This window comes from Fusarium flagelliforme, assembly GCF_020744385.1.
Source record: "Fusarium flagelliforme strain FIESC 12 MPI-CAGE-AA-0113 chromosome Unknown B0J16scaffold_2, whole genome shotgun sequence".
NCBI lineage: Eukaryota > Fungi > Ascomycota > Sordariomycetes > Hypocreales > Nectriaceae > Fusarium > Fusarium flagelliforme.
Window position 1 is genome coordinate 1,744,779 of NW_025763504.1, and position 23,230 is coordinate 1,768,008.

Below are 23,230 nucleotides of genomic sequence, written 5' to 3' on the forward strand. Positions count from 1 at the left end.
CTAAAAAGGGTTTGTATAGGCTTAACGGTTTGCTCGGCGAAAACCGTTGGAGTCAGGATTCTAGAATCCGAAATGGAAAAAAGAGGCAGACTTAAAGGCAAAACAATACATCACAAGAGGTTGAGATAATAGGTGACGGCTTCTTCTGGTTGAATTGTGTATGAGTTGTTGATGAGTGTTTGCTTCGAAACTGTATAGACGGTGTAAAGGCCATTTATCTATGCTTGTTTCTCTTAACATGGAGGGTGAGAGTCATCGATAATAGCAAACTTCTTCTCTTTGCCTATTCAAAGTCGAAACTAGAAGCTGCTTGTGACGAGATAATGAGTAAACGATTATTATCAAGCCTGAAGCTTTTATAACTCGCCGGAACTCACATTGCGAGTAATTATCATACGAGCTGATGTAAACTCTACCTGCCTTTACGAAGAACCTATCATTAACTCTTTGGGCTTGTATAATGAGGAAATTCTTACTGTAGAACCTGTAATAACTTAATTTGACCTTGAATCACGTCATGACATCTATCCTTGAATACGTTGACGCAGTATTGAGGAATCGCCGATGTGTAATTGTTGAAGAAACAAAGTATATCAAATCAAATAGTTAAGTTTTGTGTCTCTTTTCTTATAGAACGTGATCTTCCTTCGTACCATGAAACCAATTTCAAGTGTCTGTGATTTGGACATCCACGGGCGGAAACTTTCTGAGAAGCATATCGGTTGGGCCGTATCCTTTAACACTTCACAGCTCTGCGTGATCACCACTCTCGAAAGACATGATACTAGATTATTGGTATAGTAGTCTTGTGATAATAAGTCAATATTGCTTTCTGTCATTTGACATGCTTATTTAAAAGTCCCAACAATGACCCCATTCACAAGATCCTCCCAGTATATCGCTAGCAAAGTAAAACTACACCACCCCAGCATCTATAGGCGAGAACCTTCTTTTTGGTTCTCATTTTTTGGAATCATTGATTCATCCTTCACATAAAACTCCTCAAATGCATATGCGCCCAGCAAATACAGCATCCACTCTCAGCCCCATTCATCCAACCGATGCTTCTAAAGTAAAATAAACCGAGAACGTTTGTGCGAAAGCCAGACCACGTAGAAGATTAGTGACAGTGGCCCTCAAGAAAGAAAATATTGTACATCGTGAAACATGGCGCCAGGCTCGGTGTCAATCTTGCCTCAAAGTTTGACACTCGCGGCTTCTCCTCTCTTTAGTCGACTCGTTGAGGACTTGAAGGTACTTTGGTCGGCGTTTGAATACGCTTCAATTTGGCGAGCTCTTCTTCAAGCTGGCGTGTTCGAGCACGCTCCTCCTGTTGACACTTGTTAGCATTGTTGTCATGCACCTTGCAGGGTTAGAGCATAGGCCTACCTTAATATTCTCCTGGAACTTCTTTCTCTCCTCACGCATTGTAGCTCTGAATTGCTCGCTCAGCATGGAAGCACCTCTGCCGACTCCGCCGTTTGGTGGGATTGCCCTAAGGCGCTCGCTGTCAAGGTCTTCCTGAAGCTTGGCGATATGCTCGCGAGCCTTATCCATGTCTGTCTCGAGCTGTTTGCGCAACGACGTGACTTCGCCTTCAAGCTGCCTTCTCACAACCTGAACATCTTGAAGCTTGTTCTCAAGCTCGATCTTCTCCCGTTCAGCACTAAGAGTTTCCTTCGTGACATCCTCGAGTTCTTGAACAGTTCCAGCCAGTTCGTTCTTGAGCCTTGTGAGCTGATTCTGGAGCTTCATCACCTCGCCGCTGGTCTTGATAGCTGCCACGTCGGCGGCCCTCTCTGCACGGGACCCGTAAGCACCATCCAGTTCAGCCTGAGCAATGGTGAGCTCTGTCTTTGTCTCCACAAAGTTCATGTTGAGAAGTTCAAGCTCATCCTCCTTCTCTTTGAGCTGTTTCTTCTTGGCTGCCAACTCCTCCTTCTGACCATCGACTCGTTGTTGCAGGGATCTGGCGTTATCCTCGGCCATTTGCTTGGATCGGTTGACTTCATCGAGCTGCGCGTTGAGAGCATCAATTACGGAATCGACACCAGTCAACTGGTTACGAGTATTGTTGCTGGAAGATTCGGCAGCGACCAGTCTCTCTTCAAGCTGTTTGATATCAGCCTCAAGAGCCGTGATCTTGTTGTTTCGTTCCTCGAGCTGAGCTTGAGCGGCTCCTGCAGCACCTGCAGCGCCCGCGAGGTCTGTTTGGAGCAACTCCATATCAGCCTCGAGACGAGCGACCTTGGCATTTCGTTCCTCAAGGCGAGCTTCAACATCATTGGTCTTCTCCAGCTCAGCCTTGAGAGTGGCGATGGTAGCAGTGTGCACCTCAACCTGATCCCTGAAAGTATTGGCTTCCTGTGCCTCGGTGTGAAGAGCGGCAATTTTGGCATCGCGCTCCTCAATCTGGGCGTGAGCAGCATTAGCTTGCTCAAGCTCAGCCTGGAGGACAGCAATCTTCTTGTTGCGCTCTTCGACCTCGCTTTGAGCTGTCTCAAGGTAGGCCAACTCGGACTCAAGGGCGGTGATTTTGCTCTCTCGATCGTCGATTTGAGACCGCGCTGCGGTAGCGGCAGTTGTCGCATCAGCAAGATCAGATCTGACCTGGTCGAGCTCCTTCTCCAGACTGCTGATCTTTCCTTCTCGGTCTTCAACTTGCGCATGTGCTGCACCTGCCGCACCCGCTGCACCAGCCAGATCATTCTGCAGACGCTTGAGCTCAGCCTCCAGCTCGGCGACCTTCTTATTGCTTTCCTCGGATACAGCCCTCGAAGAACCAACATTGGCAGTGCTACGGGAACCTTCAAGTTCTTCCAACGCCTCCGAGAGCATGGTTTGTGCAGTCATGGCATCCCTCTCGGCTCGAGCCAACAAGACTTGTGTCTCATCCAGCTCGTCCTGCTTTCTCGCCAATTCCTCGTCCTTTTCGGCGTCTGACTTGTTATTGAGTTCTCGCTGCTGCTTGATCTGTCGCTTGAGTACAGACTTTTGATCCTTGAGTGTGGTGGCTTGTGAGTATAGCCATTGGACCCGGTTGGAGAATCCAGGAAGACTGAATGCCTCGTCAATATCGAACTCGTCGTCAGAGACTTCTTCGTCTTCGTAGCCTCTCTCCATGCGGGCTCTTCGTCGTTCCTCCTTCTCCTTCTTGATCTTGCTGAAGCCTGTTTGCATCATATTCCAGAGATTCATAAGGATTCGCTCCACTTGCTCATCGTCCTGTTTTTCTGGCGTGCCCGACTTAGCAGCTTGGACTGCACGTTCTAGCTCCGAATCTGCGGCGCGTAGTGCATCCTCGAGATAGTCGAGTTTCGCCTCGATACTGTCTTGCGAGGACTGAGGTGCAGCTGGGTAATCGGGATCCACTGCCATCAACAGATCTCGAACCTGATGGTTTAGTGATTCGATGCGTTTATCAATAGAGCTGTCAACCTTGCCATGTTCACCAGACGACTCTTGTTCGACCTCAATGGCGTTGAGACCCATTTCAAGATAGTCCATCTGGTTGTTGAGAAGTTCTCCCGGCTTCATTCCTGGCACGCCGAATGGAGGGTCGTAGTAATCCTCGTTTTTGGAGGGGTTGAAGCGAACAATCGCATCCCGTAATGAGCCGTTCAGATTCTCAAGCCGAGCTTCCATCTCTGTTATCGACGTAACCAAAGAATCAGACTGGCCCTTAAGATGCAGGTTCTCATCCTTAATCTTTTCCATCTCATCTTTCAGCTGGCTGTGCTGTTCTCGAATTGGCGATTTGAGCGGTATCTCAATAGGTTGCTGGCGATGAGGGGGTCCTCTGGTCGATATTCCTTTAGCTTGGTCGTAGAAGTTATCATCGTGAAAATAGTTCTCATCACCTGCGCGGTCCATACTGTTGCGGGTATACGTATATAGGCTCTCTGGACTTCCAGGCATGCCATTGATTGGCTGAAGTGTAGGGGTCGTATCCTTCTTCTTATTCGATGCTTTGTGTGTGAGTTGAAGAATACCAGCAGTGTGTTCCAGTAGACGTCGTTGAGGCTCCATGAGCCGTTTCTCGAGATTAAAGAGCTCTGCCGCCAACTCCTCGCATTTTCGCTCGCTCGCCTGCCTCTCGGCCTCGGCTTCCTTTGCGCGAGCGTGGTCACCACTGTTGCGACCCAAAAGACTCCTTCGCTTGCCATCCAACTTTCCAGGATTATATAATCTCGCCATTGAAATTGCTGCATCTCGGTATTTGGACTGGATAGTCAGGTTCTGCCGAGTTGATTCGACGCGTTGAGACAAGGACTGGCTCTGCTTCTTCAGATCGTCGACTTCTTCTTGCGACAAGATTTCATATTCCTTGCTGTCTGAAAGGGCGGTTTCGGTGAGAAGATGTATTTGGATAGGGTCTTTGAGGTCGACGAGCGCGGAACTTTGTGGTCGATCAGGATTCATCTATCAAGATTATAGTTAGAAGCTGTAAGTCGAAGACTCCACTATCATGGCTACGTACCGGGTTGTAAAGTCTGTGATCTTTCTCGAAACCGTTCATTATATCGCTGCGATAACCTTCAACAAAGGTCTTTCCACGAGGACTTGGGGCGGTGGGTGACATCCCAGAGGAATCGAACCCATACGGGCTACCCTCTCGCGCGTACGCACTCATAGTTTCAGCGGGTTTACGAGCGTGTCGTCTTGATTATCAAAACATATGGTCAGCTTCGAATGGGATTAACGGTTAAGATAATGCCACAGGAGCCATAGAGAGCGATGGCTGGCCAGTATCGGAAAGATGGACAGGTGGTTGACTGTTGACTACCCGAGAAGCTAAGATGAAATTGAATGGAACAAAGGTATGTCGCGTCCAAAAACGGCTGGGGCTGGGGTATCGCAAAAAGTCGAGAGCAATCCTACAGGAGGCGCTGAATTGCTACCGCCAAAGACTGAGCGCAAAAGTCGTGAAGTTATTCCAAATGCTGGGGAGGGAAAAGGAGAGGTCGGGATCGACTAAGAAGAAAAGGAGGCCCATCGATAACCCAAAAGGTCAGGTACGGTTCATTACCTTAAGTTATCGAGTGGAACCCTTGTAAAAGACCTCCACTGGAAGTTGAATTACAGCGGTTGAGTTGATGAGTCTAACCGAGTCAGGGCGACAGGTACGTACCGGCGCCGCGTTGATCTACCACTCAGGGTAATGCAATTCGGTTCTGTAGGGGTTTTGCGGCGGCTGGAGCAAGGCAGAAGAGGGGCGCACCCGCACTGCTCGGGCATGGGTCCTTCCACTAGTCTTTATTAAGTTCGTAGCTCTTTAAAGCTGTACCAGTAGGAATGAGCCTCTGTTTCGAGTATGGTCTTGTTGGAGAAAAAGAATAGTAGACAGAGTTTCTTTTTCTTGTATCTTCAATAGTTGAATTACTGACTCCACGTTTTGACGGCTGAGTTGGCATCCTTCGACTCCCATTTTGTATTTATAGACATTAATGCTCCCTTTATAGTGGCTTCTCATGGCGTTGCTGTCATATAAAAGGCTGTGCACGCTGATCCGCGGAGTAATGCTGACAGTTGACGATGGATGGTGGCTGACAACGCCATAAACGAAGCCCAATGATGTTAATACCCTCCTCTAATACACGGAACTGCGTCAGCCCGCCTTAACATATCAGAGGTGCATATGTGATTACCACATCAGGTCCATTCCTCCGCTGGACAATATCAGAGTATCTATTGGCATAGCATATATGCGCTGGGCTGAGATAAATTCGAGGAGGAATGCGCTGCCAGACATTCATGTCCCGCAATTGTTCGGAAGCCACATCGCTGAATCGGATGCAACGAAAGAACGGTCGATATCCCTATCGTATCGACTGCACTAATTAAAGGACTTCCCGAACTTGATCCATGATCTGTTGACCCATGGTTCTCCGGCGTTCTGCCTGGCCTTCTGCTGAACCCTGAGCTCCTGTTGCTGTCGCTGATGTTGAGTTCTCATCTTCGAGACGACGTCGAAGGCCTTCAAACTCGGCGCTCCGCCTCTGCGAACTAAGGCCCACAACCCAGCCTGGCACGCGCCAACGCACGAGGACAGCCGGAAGAAGGCCTTCCCGCCACGAATATCCTACTACCCAGCCGATGATTGCACCTAGAACCGAACCTGGCCATTGTAATAGTGCAAGGTGTAGAGCAATTGCGTATTTGTAGGACTTGTCAGAGAATGTAAGTCCCACGAATGGCCGGTCTGTCGGTGGTGCCTCGGACGTCGCGACTCGATATTTGTACATGTGCGGAACCATCGCATGATACTGAGCTAGGATAGCGAAAATGATAGGAGTAGGACCGGCTGGAATATAGTTTAGATATCCGGCGGTAAGAGGTCGCAACACGACCGAGACGATTGGTGGGATGATGGACGTGATCAGATAAGTGACAGTTAAGAAAGACTAAGAGCAAAAAGGTCAGCGACGTCGACGAGAACTTGGGATTGGGCAACTTACAACGAACTTGCGAGAACCCCACATGCGCTCGACGATTCTGAGGTTATACAAGGACATGGCAGCAAAAAGGACCTCGGTTGAGTTAACATAGCACAGCTGGTAGGCCAAGAGCCTCCAGAATTGCCGATAGCGCCATATGTGAGTATCAATTAGGATGTAGAAGTAGTGCTTGACGTCGAGGACACTGGCTAGGATGGAGCCGGCCACAAGACCGATCACACCAAGCCGGGACACAGGTGTGTTGGTGAAAGACATGTTGCTCTTGGCTGGGAGACGTTCGCAATGATTATCGTATCATAATTTGGGTTACCGATCGCTGTGCTGGCTGATATACTGTTTTATCGGTGCTATAAGTTGTAATGAAAGCTCCTGAGTTGCCAACGATCGACGTCAAGTTTGACACGAGTGCAGGCTACCTACAGATGCAGCTCCGAGAGCTATCCACGAAAGGTGGCATTTCAATATCACGTGTATGCCCGGGTAATTATGGGTCTTGCTGCATCACCCATTTCGGGCCCCGCTGACGTCGGTATAATCGAAATGTCGTTACCGACGAGTTATTTCGGTTAAGAAAATGGACTTATGTACAGACATACAGGGTAAAGAGTTGTCAATCATATGCGGCTAATGGCTACAGGTAGTCTTTACTTAATATGGCACAGCTATATAACGGTTGATATGATAGTGTATATTCGTAGTGCGCAATACGTGAGACAAAGATTACCAACGATCAGATCAATTAGATCGAAGTAGGTGGGTGCCTGTACAACGTCAATTATACCGAATAGGATCTCACTATTTGGACTAGACAGATCTAGAAACTTGCATTGGCGAGAACAACTATAGCACATACATACTAAACTTACAATTCTGCATTGACATTCGATCTGTCTAACGGGAATAGAGAGATCCTTTGAAGTTGTGCCCCTGCAACGTCACGCTATCAGCCAGCATGACTAGCCTAGCCTTTCTCTAGTGGACATGGACTGAACTCCAGTTGGGCAGGTAAACGCCAAGCATGCAAAGCCCATCATTTCCCAAAGATCGGGATGGAGATTCAGTTCAATTCCGAACACTAATAATCGTCAATTATTTATTAATAAAATACATCTTCCTTTGAGTTGGACGTTGGAGTGGCCGCCCTATGATTGCATAGAAATTAAACTCTAAGAACGCCTTCTCTACTCTATCATCAACCTCCAAAAACTTGCACCCACTCGCCTCTCTTCTACACTGAACCAACCTCACCCTCTCACCAAAATCAACCCTCCACAAGCGGCTCACGCGGCTTCGAATAAAGTCACTCGTCAACCTCGCTTCGGTACTGATCTACCACCAAGAAACAGAACAAGAATTCCTCCCTCCCTCTTCCTCTCTAGTCCTTCCCCTTTCCTTTCCCCTCCCCTCCCTGCCTTATGCCCGGGAACAGGGCATTTTTTGATCTAAATCTCGCCTCCTCCGCCTTCAACTCCGATCATGCCGCTCGCCAACTTCGGCACCCTCGTTCTCCACCATATTGTCTTTGTCGCTCACCTGGTCTACTTCCACATTGCTTTCTCTCACATGGAACAGAGCGCTCTCGTGGCTCTCTATTGCGTCTCTAAGCTTCTTGCACGCCGCGCCGACGACATCGGTGGCCCGCCTCCGGAATGGCCCCCTCCGGTTATCCAGTGGTAGCCGGGCTTCCGTCTCCGCCTTCGGCCTCGGCCTCCGGTCTGACTACCGGCTACGAGTCTCCGTCAGAAGAGCATCCTCCTTTCTTCTCTCATGTGGCATCAGCACCTGCTGCTCCTAACGGGAACGCGAATGGAGATACAAGACGTCTTGCTGTACCGCGACCTGCGCTAACTCAACGGCCTTCATATATCACCGCTATTGCTCCTGAAGATGTCAACGGTAGCAACCAAGGTCGGCCTCGGCTTGTCAACCATAGTTCTACAATCACTTCTCACAGTTTGAATCATGTTATGGCAACGTCGGAAAAGACACAAAGCCAAAAGGTTGGGATACGAGATCGGATCGCTTGTTATCAATGGACTTATTTCACTTTGGTAGGTGTTTCCGACGTTCACTTGTAGCTTCGCTGACATCTCATAGACAATGTCAACTGGCGGTATTGCCAATATTCTTCACTCATGTACATGCACCCTCTAAAACTTACTTTGAAATACGACTAATTTTGCTAGTAAAATGGACCGCTCCCTGGCTGCGTGGCATCGGGCTCTTCTTCTTCTTTCTCAATATCATCCTATTCATCATGAACTGCATTCTTATATGTACAAGATTCCATCTTCGTCCGGGGAGCTTCGTGAATTCTTTCACAGATCAGATGGAATCGCTCTTCATCTCAGCTTCTGTAAGTTTGCCGCAGCTCATCAACGAGACTATGTATACTAATAATAACTAGGTGGTCTCGTAAGCAATACATATCTTCATATGAGCTCCAACCAATCTGACGATTTAGCATCGCTGTAATATTAATCAATACCTGTCAATATGGTATTCCCTATACAGGTCCATGGCTTCTTAACACCATGGAGTGGGTATTCTGGGTCTACGCCGCCCTCAGCGTTTCTGTCAGCGCATTTCTGTATCTTGTCCTTTGGTCCACACTGTAAGACAACTTGAAAGCTCATTCTATTCCCAGTTGTTTTAACTAACCATTGGCTTCTAGAGTATTTCCTGTTCATACGATGACCCCTACTTGGGTCTTTCCTGCGTATCCTCTACTTCTCAACGCACCATTCGCAGCGAATCTTATTGCCGCAGCGGAATCTTCAGATCACGATCTGTCAGTAAACACCGTGGCTATGGCGCTCGGGGCCACCGCGATTCAAGGAACCGGCTGTTTAATTGCCTTCATGATATCGTCTGCTTTCATTTATCGCCTTATGACACAAAAGCTACCACGAGATAATCAGAGACCCGCTATCGTAGGTTTAATAGCTCGGGTTTATGTACAATTCATTGATCTTTGTTAGTTCATGTCAATAGGTCCCTACGGTTTCACCGCTGCTGGTATAGGTACGATTTCAAACCCCATGCTCCGAATAAGTAAGATGGAATCTAAAAAAGAGTCCAGCCCAACTGGGCAGCCAAGCAGACTTGCTTGTACCCGAAAACTTCCTGGGCACACCACATGTCGCGGACATAATCAAAGTTATAAGCATTCTGGTAAGTCTGTGGCTCTGGGGTCTTGCAATGTGGTTCTTCCTCGTCTGTGTTGGTGCCCTGTGGAAATACTCTCTTGCAGGGCACCACATGCCCTTCCAGATGACCTGGTGGTCTTTCGTTTTCCCCAATACCGCTCTTGTAAGTTCTCCTTGACTCGGCGTCTCACAAGAGAAATCTTATTCATTCTGTGTTTAGGTCACGGCCACTAGTGTCATGGGTAAGATCTTTGACAACAATGGCCTACACATATTCGCATCTGTCATGACTGTTGCTATCGTCATAGTCTGGATCATGATATTTACAAGGATGTGTTGGAGTCTTAAGACAAAGAAGCTTCTTTGGCCCAAAGACGAAAAATAGACACTATTACGCAGCCTCACAGGCTTGGATTTCTTCTCAATACTTTCCTGCACTTGATCAACATCGATTTTGGTCCAGCGGCTCTGTGGAGCTTTTCATGGATGATATACAAGCTTTATTAGCATCGGGGGCGTTGGGCGGCCCTCTCGCCTCGACTCAGCATAGATGAATGGCATTCTCTTACTGTAACCATATTGTATATATATATATATATCTGGCCTGATGGTTCCGCTTTATGAAAGGCTACTTTACTATATCATTGTAGATCGTGTTTAGCTTTACTTCCCCAGCGGGACTCTTGAGATGCCATCTCCACTACCGCTCATGTATATATATATAGACTCAGTGGTTGCGCGCTTCGTATCTTACAAAAACAGAACCAAGTAAGAAAATGTTTGACGACTCGCTCTACGAGAACCCCCAAAACGCCCCCAAACTCCAGTGTAGCATTATTCTGGCCACCATGCTCTGACACCCCAGTTTCAAGATACACCAACTGTCACAGGCGGAACTGTCTTACAGCTTTGCCTTGAGACCATCATCGGCAGTGGCCTCGAGGTTGACGGTGACCTCACCTGTCTTCTCACCATGGCCAAAGAAGATGACTTGCACAGTCAGATCATCACTATATGGTTATTAGGTGTGAAATTTGTGATGATGAACAAGGTTTCTTACCGGTAACGTCGAGAGAAGGGAGAAGGCAGGGTAAGCAGAGCGCAAACCTGTTCGTCATTGTTGCCACCGAGAGCATTTCGGACAAGGTGTGTAGCAACGTTCTTGTCCTTCACTGTGAAGCGATCCTTGGCATCCGGATCGATGCCCCACTGCTGAACGCGAATAGGGGTTTTGTTACCATCGGGTCCAGCAGTCTTACTCTCCTCGACGGGCAGAGGTGTCTTTGACGATCCAAATATCTTGTTCCAGGCAGCATCGAACTGAGAGTTGGTTCCAGACTGTCCTTCGGTCTCAATCCACTTGCCTACAAGGCCAACAACCTCTTCATTAGTAAGCATCTCCCAAAGACCGTCAGTGGCCAAAACAAGGAAATCTCCATTTTCGGGGTTGACTTTGGTGGTTGTGACAATGGGCTCAGCTGTGACATAAGGGGGTGTCTTCAGCAAAGGTGACGGGCTGCGGCCGAAGAAGTTCTCGCGGAGCTTCCAAGCAACATCTCTGCTCCACTTGTACACAGCATCGCCGAACGCACGGCTGGGTTCTAGTCCACCAAGAACACGACCGTTGCGAATAACGTTTTCCTCTCCAGGGTGCTCCTTGCGCATGCGATCGACTTCCTGAGGGTTGCTACCAGTCTGGTCCTCTGACAGAGCAGTGGCAGTCCACTTTCCATTCTCCGCTCGGCGACCCAGAACAGCACGAGAATCACCTGTACATGCTACGCGCAATAGCTTGCTACGGCTATCATAGAATGACAATAAAGCACATGAACCGGAAAGAGCAGGCTGTAGCAACTCAGCAGCGACGGTCTTGGAGCCGCCCTTGAATACCTTCTCAACACTCTTGTGGACAATTTCGTTATCCAGGTTGTTAAACCCAGTCTTGATAGCCAGGTTTACCGCGTCTTCAGAGGGAAGCTTGCCAGAAGCCTGCTTGTAGGTCTCGTTGAGTTCGCGAGCGACATAGTTGATCAGGCTCTCCCTCAATGTCGCAGAAGTAGTCCATCCCCTAGAAAATGTCAGTAAAGACCCATTTTATTGCGCCGGAACGCAGCTGCATCTCATAATTGCTACGTACGAGTGGCCGTCAAAAACACCCCAGAACATCCAGTCGCTGTTGTCAGTCTCAGCAGAAGACCTGCTAGGAACCTGTACAATCTTCTCGGCATGATCATCCTCAATTGGGTCGTTGCTGGGCAGCTGGACCAAGTCATATCGAGTAACACCTTGACCTCGGGCTACAGAGAAAGACTGCTCAAGTCGACGTAGCTTCTCCGTCGCCTGATCGGGTGTCAACATCTCAACAATGCGCCGACCGTCGTCGCTGGTAGTCTTCGAAATTGGACCCTCCCCAACAATCGTGCCCTGTCTGAGTTCGTCGGCGCCCACTACGAGGACGGTTCGGGTTGGCAGCACATCAGCCGTTTGTGTGGACGTAAGGCTGGTCTTGGAACTGAAGCTGGAAGTGGGCGTTAAATCAGAATTATCGTAGGAGTACCAAGCACCGTATCCAACGATAATACTGGAAATCAGCGCGGCAGGCAAGCGACGGAAGTACATGGAGGACCTCAGGGGAGCGCTTCGACTGTGCGCGCCGGCCTTCGATCGTGTTTGAGCGTGGACTGAAGATGAGAAGGAGAAGCCGCGACGTGGGGTTCGAGTAAGGGCGCGGACGGTCGAAAGAGAGGTCGTCCGAAGGGCTTTGACACCAGCTCGATTCATCGGGACGGCAGCAGGAGAGCTTAGAGCCAGTCTGGCGGGGAATGACGGTCAGGAGAAGTCGCTGATTATTCGATAGGATTAAGAAATGGCCGATGACAAAGGTGATAATAACCACAATGACATGGAGGGGAAAGAAAGGTCGAAGTGCTGTGCTGAAGCTAGGACCGTAATGTACCTTGTAGTTAGTGTCGTCTACCAGGGAGTGAGTGGATAGCGGAGGTTCGTGATGGTGGATGAGATGTTGCCTTTTGTGGGTCTGGAGAAGCTGCGCTATCTTATCTCGACCTTTCCATTCTGGGACATCAACTAATGATAAGTCACTGCGAATACCGGAGTGGAATGAGGTATGGATGTCAATGAGATTTTATTTTACATGATCTTCTTTCGTTCTCTCTTATGAAATCTCACACAAATATCTCTGAACTCATTGCAGCGACTTATTCCGAAATATTTCATACTTCCATGGTCACGTCCAAGACCATCCGCGCCACGTGAACCAACAGAACAGCACCCGACCTGAGAAACTCTCATCAACTGTAAACCGACTTCTACCGAGGCTCACCTCTTGTTGCTGTTTCAGGGACTCTGGGCTACCCATATCCTGAACAGGCCAAGCTTGGCTAGCCCTGTGAACTTTACCAGACCCGGGGTTCTTTTCTCACATGTTAGTGGAATTCCTTTGCATACGCATGCTGGCGACACTCATTTGACCGTTTTGTTTGTCTGTTCTGGAGCTGACTGAGATCTTCCAGATACTTGATTCGTCCTTACCAGAACCAGGACTTCATAATGGACCAACAACAGTCTTCACAGTCCTTCAATGGAGCGGATCGCATCAGAGCTCTTAAGGATGACAACTCTATATTCACTGCTTTCGATACATATCCATGGAAAAAGGACAACAACTTTATGGTAAGCATTTCATTCGAAGCCTGCTACTAGAGGTATTGATATCTCATCAGTCTGGCCTCCACGCCATCCTTGGCGAACCTAATCAGCAAAGTCCACAAACCTCACTCGAAGATATGACCACCCACGCTCGTATATTCTACTATGCGCAACGTATCGGTGTCAACATTGATTTTGGAGCCTACAAGACCTGGCTAGCAAGCAAACCTGATCATCAACCTCCAGATGTTCTGCCAGAGGAATACCGTCAACGGGACGAAACCAATGCCACCTCAACCCCTGCCTTGGACTGGCAAAAGGCTGCGCCAAAAACCGATCTCTATATCGACAAGAAGGCTGCTGCGGCGCAGTCTGGCCCTCAAGATCAGCCGAATTATCCTATGGGGTTCGCTGAGATGATTAAACTCATTCAAGAGGGCAAGCCTGTGCCTGGAATTCGACAGATACCAAACACCATCATTAGGGATCCTGTAAGTCTAACTATAGATATGGCGACCCCTCTAGTTCATGATATTCCTTACTAAACTTGCTTCAGGCCGTGAAACCTGTTGGAGCCAGAGCTGTTCCTAGGAAGCCCTGGGAGAAAGACGTTAGTCTCGACACTCCCGCTCTTGCAGAGTTCCCGAAGGCGCTTGATACCGAGTTTCCGCCCCTCAACGACGACCTCCCTACTTCTTCTACTGCTGAGGCTTCGTAAAAGTTGCATCGCTGTTGTCTCATTTATATAGCATTGATGGCGTTAGGGACCATGCCACAATCAGCATGGGTGTGCTTTGTAGAGAATCCAAGCAAGAGAAATCACCACAAAATTAACTACTGCGCTCGTCAAACACGTCACATAGCCAGAAAATTTACAGTGATAAAACCATCAATCGTTTATTAAAAGGAGTGTAATAACTGCCGTAACAACCCGTGTGTCATAGGAATACGCCTGAGCCCAGCATCGCATAGAAAAACGACATACAAGTTCATAAACTCATCTCAACCTCTAAAGGAGACCTTCCAAACCACCATCATCCATACCCGTAGATTGACTGAAGAAGTATGGCTCCAGTGTCCCATGAGACACGCTCCTGCTCAGCCTGTAAAGGTGGCAGCCCATAGACGTTGGGATTCAAAGGTCGATAGTTAGTATCTGCCATCCCCCCCATATTGCAAAATCGATAACCATAATGTGTCCAATGTACCCGAGAAGGCAGTAGCCATCTGGGCGTAGGATGACGTGTGATCTGTAAATTACTTGCGTGGGAAGATGTTCTTTAAGAAAGGTCGACAAATTCTGGTGTGTTGCGTGATCTTGACGAGTGGAACGATTGGTGATTCAGATAGGGGCTCCCTGACACGGATGACAATGAAAGAACAGAAAGACAAAAACTGTAATGGGGGACATTCTGCGTCATTTAGCAGAAAGCAGTCTTTGATAACAACAAAGATCGGGTAAGAAGTAAAATAATTTAGCGGTAATCGTTGTTGTTGTTGTAGCGTGGTCCAGGTCCCATGCGCCCACCCATTCCAGGGCCAGCACCAGGTCCAGGACGAGTTGCGACAGCATGGTTGGTGCAGAGCATGCCGACGCGAGAACCGAACTTGCTTCCTCGCAAAGAGACCATGTGCTTTCGGATGTGGGCAGCGACATTCTCGCGATGCTGAGGAGAGGCGTTGTTTAGGATCCACTGGATGAGATAATTGCCGTACTGATCACTCGCGATATCAATCAGCGGGATGCGGGTGCGGTCGCGACGACCCTCAGAGACTCGGTCCAGGTAACGACCGAGGAACTCTGCACCTCCAATCTTAAGACACTTTTCGACGACCTTGGAAGCGAACTGGTCGGTGCTGTATTCGGCAGCATAGCGGATGACATGGTCAATAGCCCGGCTGCGGTCGGGGGGCGCGCCGTGTTCGCAGATGTGCTGGATGCACCAGTTACCGAATTGGCCATGGGCCACAATATCAATATTGGCAAGAACCTCCTCAATGCAAGGACGCTGTTAAGAAGAGTTAGAAGAATCATACCAACGTACAAGAACTTAGCATACCTTATCCTCTTCGAGACAGTTCTCGAAGATGTTTTGCACAACAAGACTGCCAGTCTCTCCAAGAGCTACTTCGTGCCACATTCCGTTCAGGGCCTCGTTGACATACTTCATGATCTGTGGGGGTGATTCAGTCCAACGAAGCTCAAAAAGCTTTTGCCAAACATGGCAGGCGTAGCGATGAATGACCGTCTCTGGAATTCGTCGCAACAGTTCGGAAACCATGATTGCCTTGAAATTCTCTGGGACCGAATCGAATGCCTTCTGGACAACATGACAGCCAAAGGGATCCATGGAGAGATTCAAAGTGTTTCCCCGAATAGCTTCAGCTATGTGGATAACCTGGTCAGGTGTGCCATGCTCAAAGCATCGCTGCACCAAGAAATTACCAAACCGGTTAACCATCAATGGGTAGGCCTGTGCTACGATCGCATCCACGATCTCAAACTTCTGCTCCGGAGTTCCGACCTTGAGTTTCTGCTGTAGAAAGATGGAGGCTTGCTGGTCGTTATTGCAGACGATCTTGTCAACGATGTACTTCCAGTTGCAATTGACATTGCGATCCAACAGACGGCGATAGTTCAGTGGCTCAGTTGGGGGGAGGTAGGTCTGATCATTAGGGGACAGAACGTCTCTCGGATCCAGTCCCTTGTGAGGATACACGGAAGGCGATCCAACCTCATTCTTCCATCCAGACCCGGAAGTGAACTCGGAAGCGTGGGGTGAGAGAGGTGTTCCGGCAGGGAGGGGATACGGCGGGTAAACACCCATAGGACCAAGGCCTTGAGGAGCATTCATAGGCGCTCCAGGAATAGGACTACCCATGTAGTCTGACTGGTTGGCAGGACTATTGTAGCCTCCGCCATAACCAGATACAAATGGCTGAGGGGAGTTGAATCGACTCTCCATGCGAGTGCCACGGCGTCCGTAGTTGGGGCGCATCATCTCTGCGTCAGGAGTCAGGCGTTCACTACGGTAGCCGTCCATGATAGGGTAAGGGGCCCCATTGGGCTCCGGGCACGGTGGGTTGAAGCCGCGTCCGCCAAGCCACTTTCCAGGAGCTGGTTCGGCGACAGGTGCCTGGAGTGTATTGTTGAAGGGGCCAGGATGATTTCCCCAAATCTCACGAGTGCGGTTGAATGTAGAAGCGGACAGAGCTTCGCTTGTATCAGAATGGGCATCTTCTGGAGATGGCCATTGGCCCTCACAAGCAGGATAACCCGAACTGTTAATTCCAAGACCAGAGGTATCATTTCCAGTCTTCACGACGCGGGTCGCGGCCAGCTCCTGACCAAGTTTCGAGATTTTGTTCTCTGCTTGAGCGAGTTGTGCCTTCAATCGAACTAATTCTTCACTTTCGCCACGAGCATCATCAAGAGCGGCACTGGCAGGTCGTGTAGTAGGAGCTGTGCTGGGGAACGCATCGGTGGCGGGAGTTACGGGCAAGGAGTTGCTCGAAGACGCATGATCAAAACTTCTTGCGTACTGAATCGCTTCTTCATTCGCCTTGAGGGTGTCGACTGCAGATTGCTGCTCAGTGAGCTTGGCAAGGAGTTTGTCCATGGGGTAAGACTCTCCTGTAGAGATATCGTGACTGAATTTCATCTTCTATCATGGTCAGTAAATTGCATTTTGCGAGTCAATATCGTTAGTATCACCTTTGGGAGGCCTTGGTTCGCAAGCTTCGAAGTAGTGAGAGCCGAGATACTCTTCTTTGATGGGTTGGTTTTGCTTGTTTCCTTCTGTGCTTTGGGTCAGTACGTGAGTTTTCAAAAGAAAAGGAAAGCTCTGATATCAAGCCACTACATGCAAATACACATGGCTAACAGGGTTAAAATATACTGACCGAGGCGGAGGCAAGTAGCGAGCCACTTAAAGTTTCTCCCTGGATGATAGCGGTAAAAATAGGGGCGATCTTGTCAGGAGATCTTTGGGGATGCCCAGGTGAAGACATGATATCGCACCGTTCAGGCTCAGGTTTCGATGCAATGAATCGGAAAAGATCGGAATCGGATAACAATTGTAGAGAAGGAGTGGACGCAAAGTAACGCTCAATGTGATAGAGAAAGATTGTGAATGTGCCGACGAACCAAGAAGAGGTTGATTGATTGTGATGGGAAGAGAGTGAAGGGGACGAGGGAAGAAGTAGAGGAAAGGAAGAGGTGGCGACAGAAGGGGGGTCGAAGTTAATCACTGACGCAGCTTTTTTTATAGGCCAAGAGGAAGGAAGGGGCGGATGGCAGGAGCGTAGAAGTGGCAGGTGCCAACAGCCGACAGGACGGGCTGTTCCTTCCACTTTTGAGAGGGCTGCCACCTGACTATTGCTGGCACTGTCAGGCAAGATAAGGGTGATGATTCTAAATTCACTGCAGTTGCGCTCTGCATCACCGAGGTTGTTGGGAGTTCATCACTACTTCTTTTCTTTCCTTCGCCCATGGTGTTTTAGACTTGAACCTCCCAATTACCCTAGGTACCTACCTGGTATATGTAGATGCTTTAGGGGAACGTCTCTTTGGAAAGCCATTTAGCATGGCAGTGTTCATGCCAAGTTTGATATATCTAATCTGGTTAATATGGACCATAGGTATGGATGTGAATCAGCTGGAGGTTCTTTCTGCGGTGAGAACTCAATGGAATAAGCTGCCAGTTTTAATCGAGTACAAACAGCTCAGAGTGTGAAGGAATGCATGTGGACTAGAGGCTTTCCTTCGAATTGAGTTTGCATTTACTCTTGAACAAGCCTTGATCCGAGTATCGTAATGGAAGCTGTGATATTTGCTGTTTTCGCTACTTATGGAATCAACATATAGACTTCGTTTATCAAGAAAGAAGCCACTAGTTTGTCCAGCGAACAAGACATCAGTACTGAGGTATGGATGCTTCTGGTGTTGCAAGGGAACTTTCACTTGGACAATCAGACCGAACAAAAGGTCAAAGCATGCAAACTTTCCTATTTGGGAATTGAACAATGCATTCTTTGCGGTAATACAATAATTGTACATACTGGAACGAAAGCCATTAGAGAATGTCTTTGCTTTCCTCGTCACCCTCCCCCCAGCACCATCCATAAGCAGTCATCTGATCAAAATATCGCAAAGCATTTGCAGCCCATTCCAAGAGGTTCCTATGCTGTCATGGTTGATGTCAAATTTTTCATTATATTCATTGTCTGGTTTATCGCTTCTTGCCGGTAGGAGCTGGAGATTCGTTAGCGCTTGATCATAGCTGTTGAATCGCGTGGACATACCTGGAGGACCCTTCTTCTTCTTGGGCGCACTCTTTCCACGGAGCTTGAGTCTAAAATCCTATTGTCAGCAATTGTGTCGTTTTCAAAGGCCGCAGTCGTTAGCTTACTCCTCAATGTACTCGAATCGGTCTTCCTCTCCCTCGTCCCAGGTCGCCAGTGTTGGTCCAAACTCGCGCTTGAGATCCTGTATCGTCGCAGTCTTTCGAGGGTAGTATGTTGCCATGGCTGGTCCTCGTAGTCGTTGTCGCAGGACCTTGTTACCCATGCGGACGCCTTCAGGGTTATAGGAAGTTGCAAAGACCTGGCATTGCGCCTGCAGACAGTCAGTAAAGAGATTTCCAGTTCGATTTCAATATAATTACCTTCATCAGGTCCAATATCCTCGCACGTGGGACACTCATCTTGCCGTGGTTGACATCAAATGTTGCTCCTGTCAACTTTTTTGATGCTTGGATTGACGTCTGATGTGAAGTCTACGCAGAAGTTGAGCAAAAGACCCGATTGGTCGATGCGTTAAGAATGTGGATCTGATAGGTCACAGAGCCATTCTGCGCAGACCAATGAAACTGCAACTCTAGGAAGTGGAATTCATCTTTGATATAACACCTGCAATTGTTTTACGACCTACCGCAAAACCTCGAGAATCTAACGCCAGAGTGTCAAAAGAATTGAACAATGAGACACTGAGAGACGAAAGAACTTGATTATCTTATAGTAATTTGGCCTAGGACTTAGATTACTTTATTTTAGTACTCTAAAACGGTGAGAGGCTAGAGGATATATTCCATGTTCCTGTCTCTGGTCAAATGTGGGTCGGGTCCCTGCGTTGCCTGCTTCAACGGTCAAAAAACAAACAATCTTCATCAACCACACAGCATGTCTAAAAGACCAGCAGAAGAGTCTCCAAGGGGAGACGACGAGCCACGCAAGCGCGTGCAAATAACAAACTCACCTCCATCAGCCACACCATCTTCCATCGCTTCAGTCGTGCCTGGGATCTCACGATGGTCTTACGCAGAAATACCCGACAGCCTACCACCTCTCCCACCAATTAGACCTGATCTTGAGGAGCAGGTCTTCAGGCATCCTGGACTTGAAGGTCCAAACTGGGAAAAACTAGAATGGTACGGCGACGCGACACTTGAAATGATCTCAACAGAATTCATCCTCGAGACGTTTCCGCATCTTCCAACAGGAAGTTGCAGTCAAATTCGCGAACAGCTAGTGCGCAACAGCACGCTCTCTGAGTACTATCGACAATATGGCATGGAACAAAAAACGCAATTGCCTGAAGATATGGGCAAAATGATGGATCTTCTGCGCACAAACAGGAACAACCGGGAGGTTATAAAACTGCAAGGTGACGTTTTTGAGGCCTATGTCGGGGCAGTTGTCAAATCGCATCCCCAGGGAAACGCCGACGCCGTCGCTTGGTTGAAGATGCTATGGGGCCGTACGATCAAAGATCAGATCAAGCGAGCAGAACGGCACCAAGAAATGATAGCCCGAGCACAACCCATCGTCCAACAATTATCTACTACGGAAGGACAACCTGCACAGCCCGAAATCAAGATAGAGCCCCTAACAGAACAAAATGCCAAGGGCCGTCTCAGTGCTGCGATAGCAGTCCCTGGAATCAAGATCCGGTACGAAGACATGGCATGTAAAAAGAAAGACAAGGATACAGGCCTTCCGCTGTATGCGATTGGGGTCTATCTGGATGGATGGGGCGAGACAAACAGATGCCTAGCGCATGGTGTTGCGAAGCGCAAGATTGATGCAGGTGGAAAGGCAGCGATGCAAGCATTGGAGAACAGAAAAATGATGAAAGTCTACGAAGCTAAGAAGAAACAATGGTTGGCTGAGAAGGCGAAACGGCTGGAGGCCAAGGAGACATGACCTTCTGTCAAAAGTACCTACCTAAAGGTCACGATCAAATACCCTACCTAATGTATAAACAAATGGTCTAAGATGGCCTAGAAGTTAGTCCAATGTGGTGAATTGTCCAGGCTTTTTCATGTCTTATGTTTTATTCCCTACCTAGGTACCTTAAGAATCCATTTGATGATTTAGGATAGAAATTTTTGTCTATTAGGCTTCTGCTTAGGCGGCTACTAAAGCCAGTTGGAGATGTCGATTTGCACGGCCAGCATCAAGGAGATACTACTGTAACTTAAAATATTCAAGCCGTCATAGTCTAGGTATCTTCAACAGATGTAGAACTTGCCGATCTGATGTACCCATCTTCACGTGTCTCGGTTCGTCAGGGACACATGCGGGCAGGGGTGGGTTTCCAGGTCCCGAGATCTTGAACCGTTAGGTCGATGAAAGGAGGGGAGAAGAATAAGCTCGGTACAAGGAAAAACACGACTTTGTAGGTCTTGAGGGATGACTGATAGATGCACAGAGACCAATCTCAGAAATCATAACTTGTGTACTCGTATGAGCTTTACACATTTAACCAAAATGAGACATGTCATCTCATTGTACGGGGAATAAATTACAAGATCCATCGCCTTTCTGTCAAATCCAAATGAATGCCCGCCCCAGATATCGTCCCCTCCCCCCTGGGGACGTGCCTTTTCTAGTGGAGACGGCCCTGAAAGCGCAACCCCCGAACTGAACTGGTGCCCGTCACCCGTGGGCGCCGAGGTCAATCTATGGCTTTACCGATCAACGGGCCTCCGCAGGTCCCAACCCAGCCCAGATCTAGCATCCATCATCCAATTGCTTCTGTAGAGCTCAGAGCATTAATTCCATCATCTTAGTTGCAAGGACCCTCCTTTCTTTTCCCAATGGAGTCATAATACACGGCGACTAGGCGTTCTTAGACTGCCTTCTACCTTTGACACTTGGTCTCTCTCTTGTTTCATTCTTCTCTTTCGATAAATAACATCATTCAATCCCTTCTTTGCTTGAACTCGACTTGGTTGTTCTCCTTTCCATTCTTGGCTTGTGGGGTCCCGTTATCTCGGCCATCAAGCCGCGGTCCGGACGGCTCAAGGTCCGATAAAGGACCCCATATCGAAGCTCGACTTGGTCCTCGACGCAATTGCCACTCCTTCTCATCGGCCGCAACTTGCGTGTCGCGAGTCGCTTTTTTTACACGAGACATAGCCGCCAAAATGGCGGATTCAGTGGGTATGTTGCATGTTACAATTACAATTCGTACTCTGCTTGAAGGTGGTGGCTGACGTGATGATACAGATCGCGTGTTTGTACACGCCCTCAACACCGTTAAAAAGATACCCAAAACAGGCGCATCGAGACCACCGCCGACCGATCGACTCCGACTTTATGGGCTCTATAAGCAGGCAATGGAAGGCGATGTTGACGGTGTAATGGAGCGACCAACTGCGGCCTCGGGAATGGCATCCGACGACTTGCAGCGCGAAAAGGACAAATGGGATGCGTGGAATCTTCAAAAAGGATTAAGCCGAACAGAGTCGAAGAGAAGATATATCGAGGCGCTGATAGATACGATGCATCGATATGCGACCACGCCGTAAGCGCTACTCTTTGGCCTTGCGGGTATTTGAATTGTACTAACACACTTGATTAGGGATGCCGAGGAACTTGTATCAGAGCTCGAATTCGTTTGGGATCAGATTAAGAATAATAGTCCAAGCTCATCATTATCGTCGCCAAGAGCTAACAGATCAACTGGTGCGGGCGCGAGCCAACCTTACGAACAACCTGAGCAAGCAAGCGATGAAGAAGGGCCTTTGAAAGAATTAAGACCGATGAGCGAGTACGACGAAGCAGAATTACGATCCCAGCGGCAATTGGACCTCGAAGATGATGAGATTGAAATACAAAATAGCGACCGAAGCGGTGGCCGATGGCAGCGAAAGGTGGAACGAGCATTAACGACAATGTCTGCTGAAGTAGCTGCGTTACGAGAGCAAATTACCACAGGTCGAGAGTGGCGAACAAAGAAAGAACGCAGTCTTCCAGCATGGGCAAAGTGGTTTGCTTGGCTGTTGGTCAAGCATATATTTGTCGACATTGTTATTCTTTCTACTGTGCTATTATGGTTGAGGAAGCGCAAGGATCGGCGACTGGAAGATCTTGTGAGATCTACTGTTCGGCTTTTGCGAGAATACGTTCGGAATGTCCTACCATCGCGAGGTTAACAGCTTGGACACTATGTTGTCAGATGGTCCCTATCCTGGAGGTTCGTATCGAACGAAGCTCTTGTGATGTTACAGGTGTAGCCTTGCTGGGCAATCTTCCAGGTAACATCAGAGTACGGAACTACCTCTTTATGAGGCATTCTAGTATATCGGCTCTGCTAATCGGCCAGATGTGCAGTTGATAATGAATTGCACATATTGAGTATGTTGGGAGGTGTACTTCCACCAGTCAAGCACTCAAACAACGATTATCTTTGGATTAAGGTCACCAACTAAAGACAAGGCGCTTCTTGGAGTATGGGGTTTAGCATTGCATTTATATAGCAAGAAAGGGGCGGTCACTGTGTATTAAGGACCTGTACTAAGTAGATATTTCATGCTTAGAACTGTTATTACAAAACTACCTTAATCAACCCTGTTCATACCTCTCAAAATTGTTGATTTTCCTCCGAATCAACATCATGATCATTTTGTGGTATAACAATGTTGAGAGTTCAGAAATGACACTATCTCC

General features: G+C 48.3%; 9 protein-coding genes across 9 annotated transcripts; 4 read left to right on the forward strand and 5 right to left on the reverse strand.

The window, feature by feature from the left end:
* Positions 1 to 786: 786 nt before the first annotated feature.
* Positions 787 to 4,982, reverse strand: B0J16DRAFT_411038 (Up-regulated during septation-domain-containing protein). Its single transcript, XM_046133203.1, has 3 exons — positions 4,481 to 4,982; positions 1,390 to 4,422; positions 787 to 1,330 (listed from the first exon to the last, which is right to left on the reverse strand). The coding sequence occupies exons 1-3, from the start codon at positions 4,631 to 4,633 to the stop codon at positions 1,229 to 1,231; spliced, it is 3,288 nt and encodes a 1,095-aa protein (XP_045986209.1). The 5' UTR covers positions 4,634 to 4,982; the 3' UTR covers positions 787 to 1,228.
* A 674-nt stretch (positions 4,983 to 5,656) lies between these two features.
* Positions 5,657 to 6,867, reverse strand: B0J16DRAFT_57919 (uncharacterized protein). Its single transcript, XM_046134092.1, has 2 exons — positions 6,459 to 6,867; positions 5,657 to 6,404 (listed from the first exon to the last, which is right to left on the reverse strand). Exons 1-2 carry the CDS (start codon positions 6,711 to 6,713, stop codon positions 5,841 to 5,843), a joined length of 819 nt encoding a protein of 272 aa, XP_045986210.1. The 5' UTR covers positions 6,714 to 6,867; the 3' UTR covers positions 5,657 to 5,840.
* A 1,240-nt stretch (positions 6,868 to 8,107) lies between these two features.
* Positions 8,108 to 10,294, forward strand: B0J16DRAFT_394370 (voltage-dependent anion channel-domain-containing protein; the record flags this gene model as incomplete). Its single annotated transcript, XM_046132126.1, has 7 exons — positions 8,108 to 8,509; positions 8,742 to 8,814; positions 8,973 to 9,072; positions 9,133 to 9,391; positions 9,440 to 9,482; positions 9,541 to 9,770; positions 9,828 to 10,294. 7 exons carry the CDS (start codon positions 8,108 to 8,110, stop codon positions 9,990 to 9,992), a joined length of 1,272 nt encoding a protein of 423 aa, XP_045986211.1. The 3' UTR covers positions 9,993 to 10,294.
* On the reverse strand, positions 10,238 to 12,738 carry B0J16DRAFT_332794 (phosphatase 2C-like domain-containing protein). The gene is made up of 3 exons (XM_046126748.1): positions 11,745 to 12,738; positions 10,668 to 11,675; positions 10,238 to 10,617 (listed from the first exon to the last, which is right to left on the reverse strand). The coding sequence occupies exons 1-3, from the start codon at positions 12,386 to 12,388 to the stop codon at positions 10,509 to 10,511; spliced, it is 1,761 nt and encodes a 586-aa protein (XP_045986212.1). The 5' UTR covers positions 12,389 to 12,738; the 3' UTR covers positions 10,238 to 10,508.
* Positions 12,739 to 13,045: 307 nt separating this feature from the next.
* Positions 13,046 to 14,143, forward strand: B0J16DRAFT_332797 (uncharacterized protein). Its single transcript, XM_046126749.1, has 3 exons — positions 13,046 to 13,300; positions 13,351 to 13,767; positions 13,833 to 14,143. The coding sequence occupies exons 1-3, from the start codon at positions 13,178 to 13,180 to the stop codon at positions 13,992 to 13,994; spliced, it is 702 nt and encodes a 233-aa protein (XP_045986213.1). The 5' UTR covers positions 13,046 to 13,177; the 3' UTR covers positions 13,995 to 14,143.
* A 608-nt stretch (positions 14,144 to 14,751) lies between these two features.
* Positions 14,752 to 17,287, reverse strand: B0J16DRAFT_262306 (armadillo-type protein; the record flags this gene model as incomplete). The annotated part of the gene is made up of 4 exons (XM_046123302.1): positions 14,752 to 15,285; positions 15,337 to 16,941; positions 16,992 to 17,045; positions 17,180 to 17,287. The coding sequence occupies 4 exons, from the start codon at positions 17,285 to 17,287 to the stop codon at positions 14,752 to 14,754; spliced, it is 2,301 nt and encodes a 766-aa protein (XP_045986214.1).
* A 756-nt stretch (positions 17,288 to 18,043) lies between these two features.
* On the reverse strand, positions 18,044 to 19,044 carry B0J16DRAFT_332801 (mitochondrial ribosomal subunit S27-domain-containing protein). The gene is made up of 5 exons (XM_046126750.1): positions 18,943 to 19,044; positions 18,688 to 18,893; positions 18,581 to 18,630; positions 18,338 to 18,530; positions 18,044 to 18,283 (listed from the first exon to the last, which is right to left on the reverse strand). The coding sequence occupies exons 1-4, from the start codon at positions 18,979 to 18,981 to the stop codon at positions 18,508 to 18,510; spliced, it is 318 nt and encodes a 105-aa protein (XP_045986215.1). The 5' UTR covers positions 18,982 to 19,044; the 3' UTR covers positions 18,044 to 18,283; positions 18,338 to 18,507.
* Positions 19,045 to 19,232: 188 nt separating this feature from the next.
* On the forward strand, positions 19,233 to 20,587 carry B0J16DRAFT_332802 (ribonuclease III domain-containing protein). Its single transcript, XM_046126751.1, has one exon. It carries the CDS (start codon positions 19,457 to 19,459, stop codon positions 20,477 to 20,479), a length of 1,023 nt encoding a protein of 340 aa, XP_045986216.1. The 5' UTR covers positions 19,233 to 19,456; the 3' UTR covers positions 20,480 to 20,587.
* Positions 20,588 to 21,226: 639 nt separating this feature from the next.
* On the forward strand, positions 21,227 to 23,146 carry B0J16DRAFT_411046 (acyl CoA binding protein-domain-containing protein). Its single transcript, XM_046133204.1, has 3 exons — positions 21,227 to 21,721; positions 21,788 to 22,085; positions 22,143 to 23,146. The coding sequence occupies exons 1-3, from the start codon at positions 21,706 to 21,708 to the stop codon at positions 22,714 to 22,716; spliced, it is 888 nt and encodes a 295-aa protein (XP_045986217.1). The 5' UTR covers positions 21,227 to 21,705; the 3' UTR covers positions 22,717 to 23,146.
* The last annotated feature ends 84 nt before the right edge of the window (positions 23,147 to 23,230 follow it).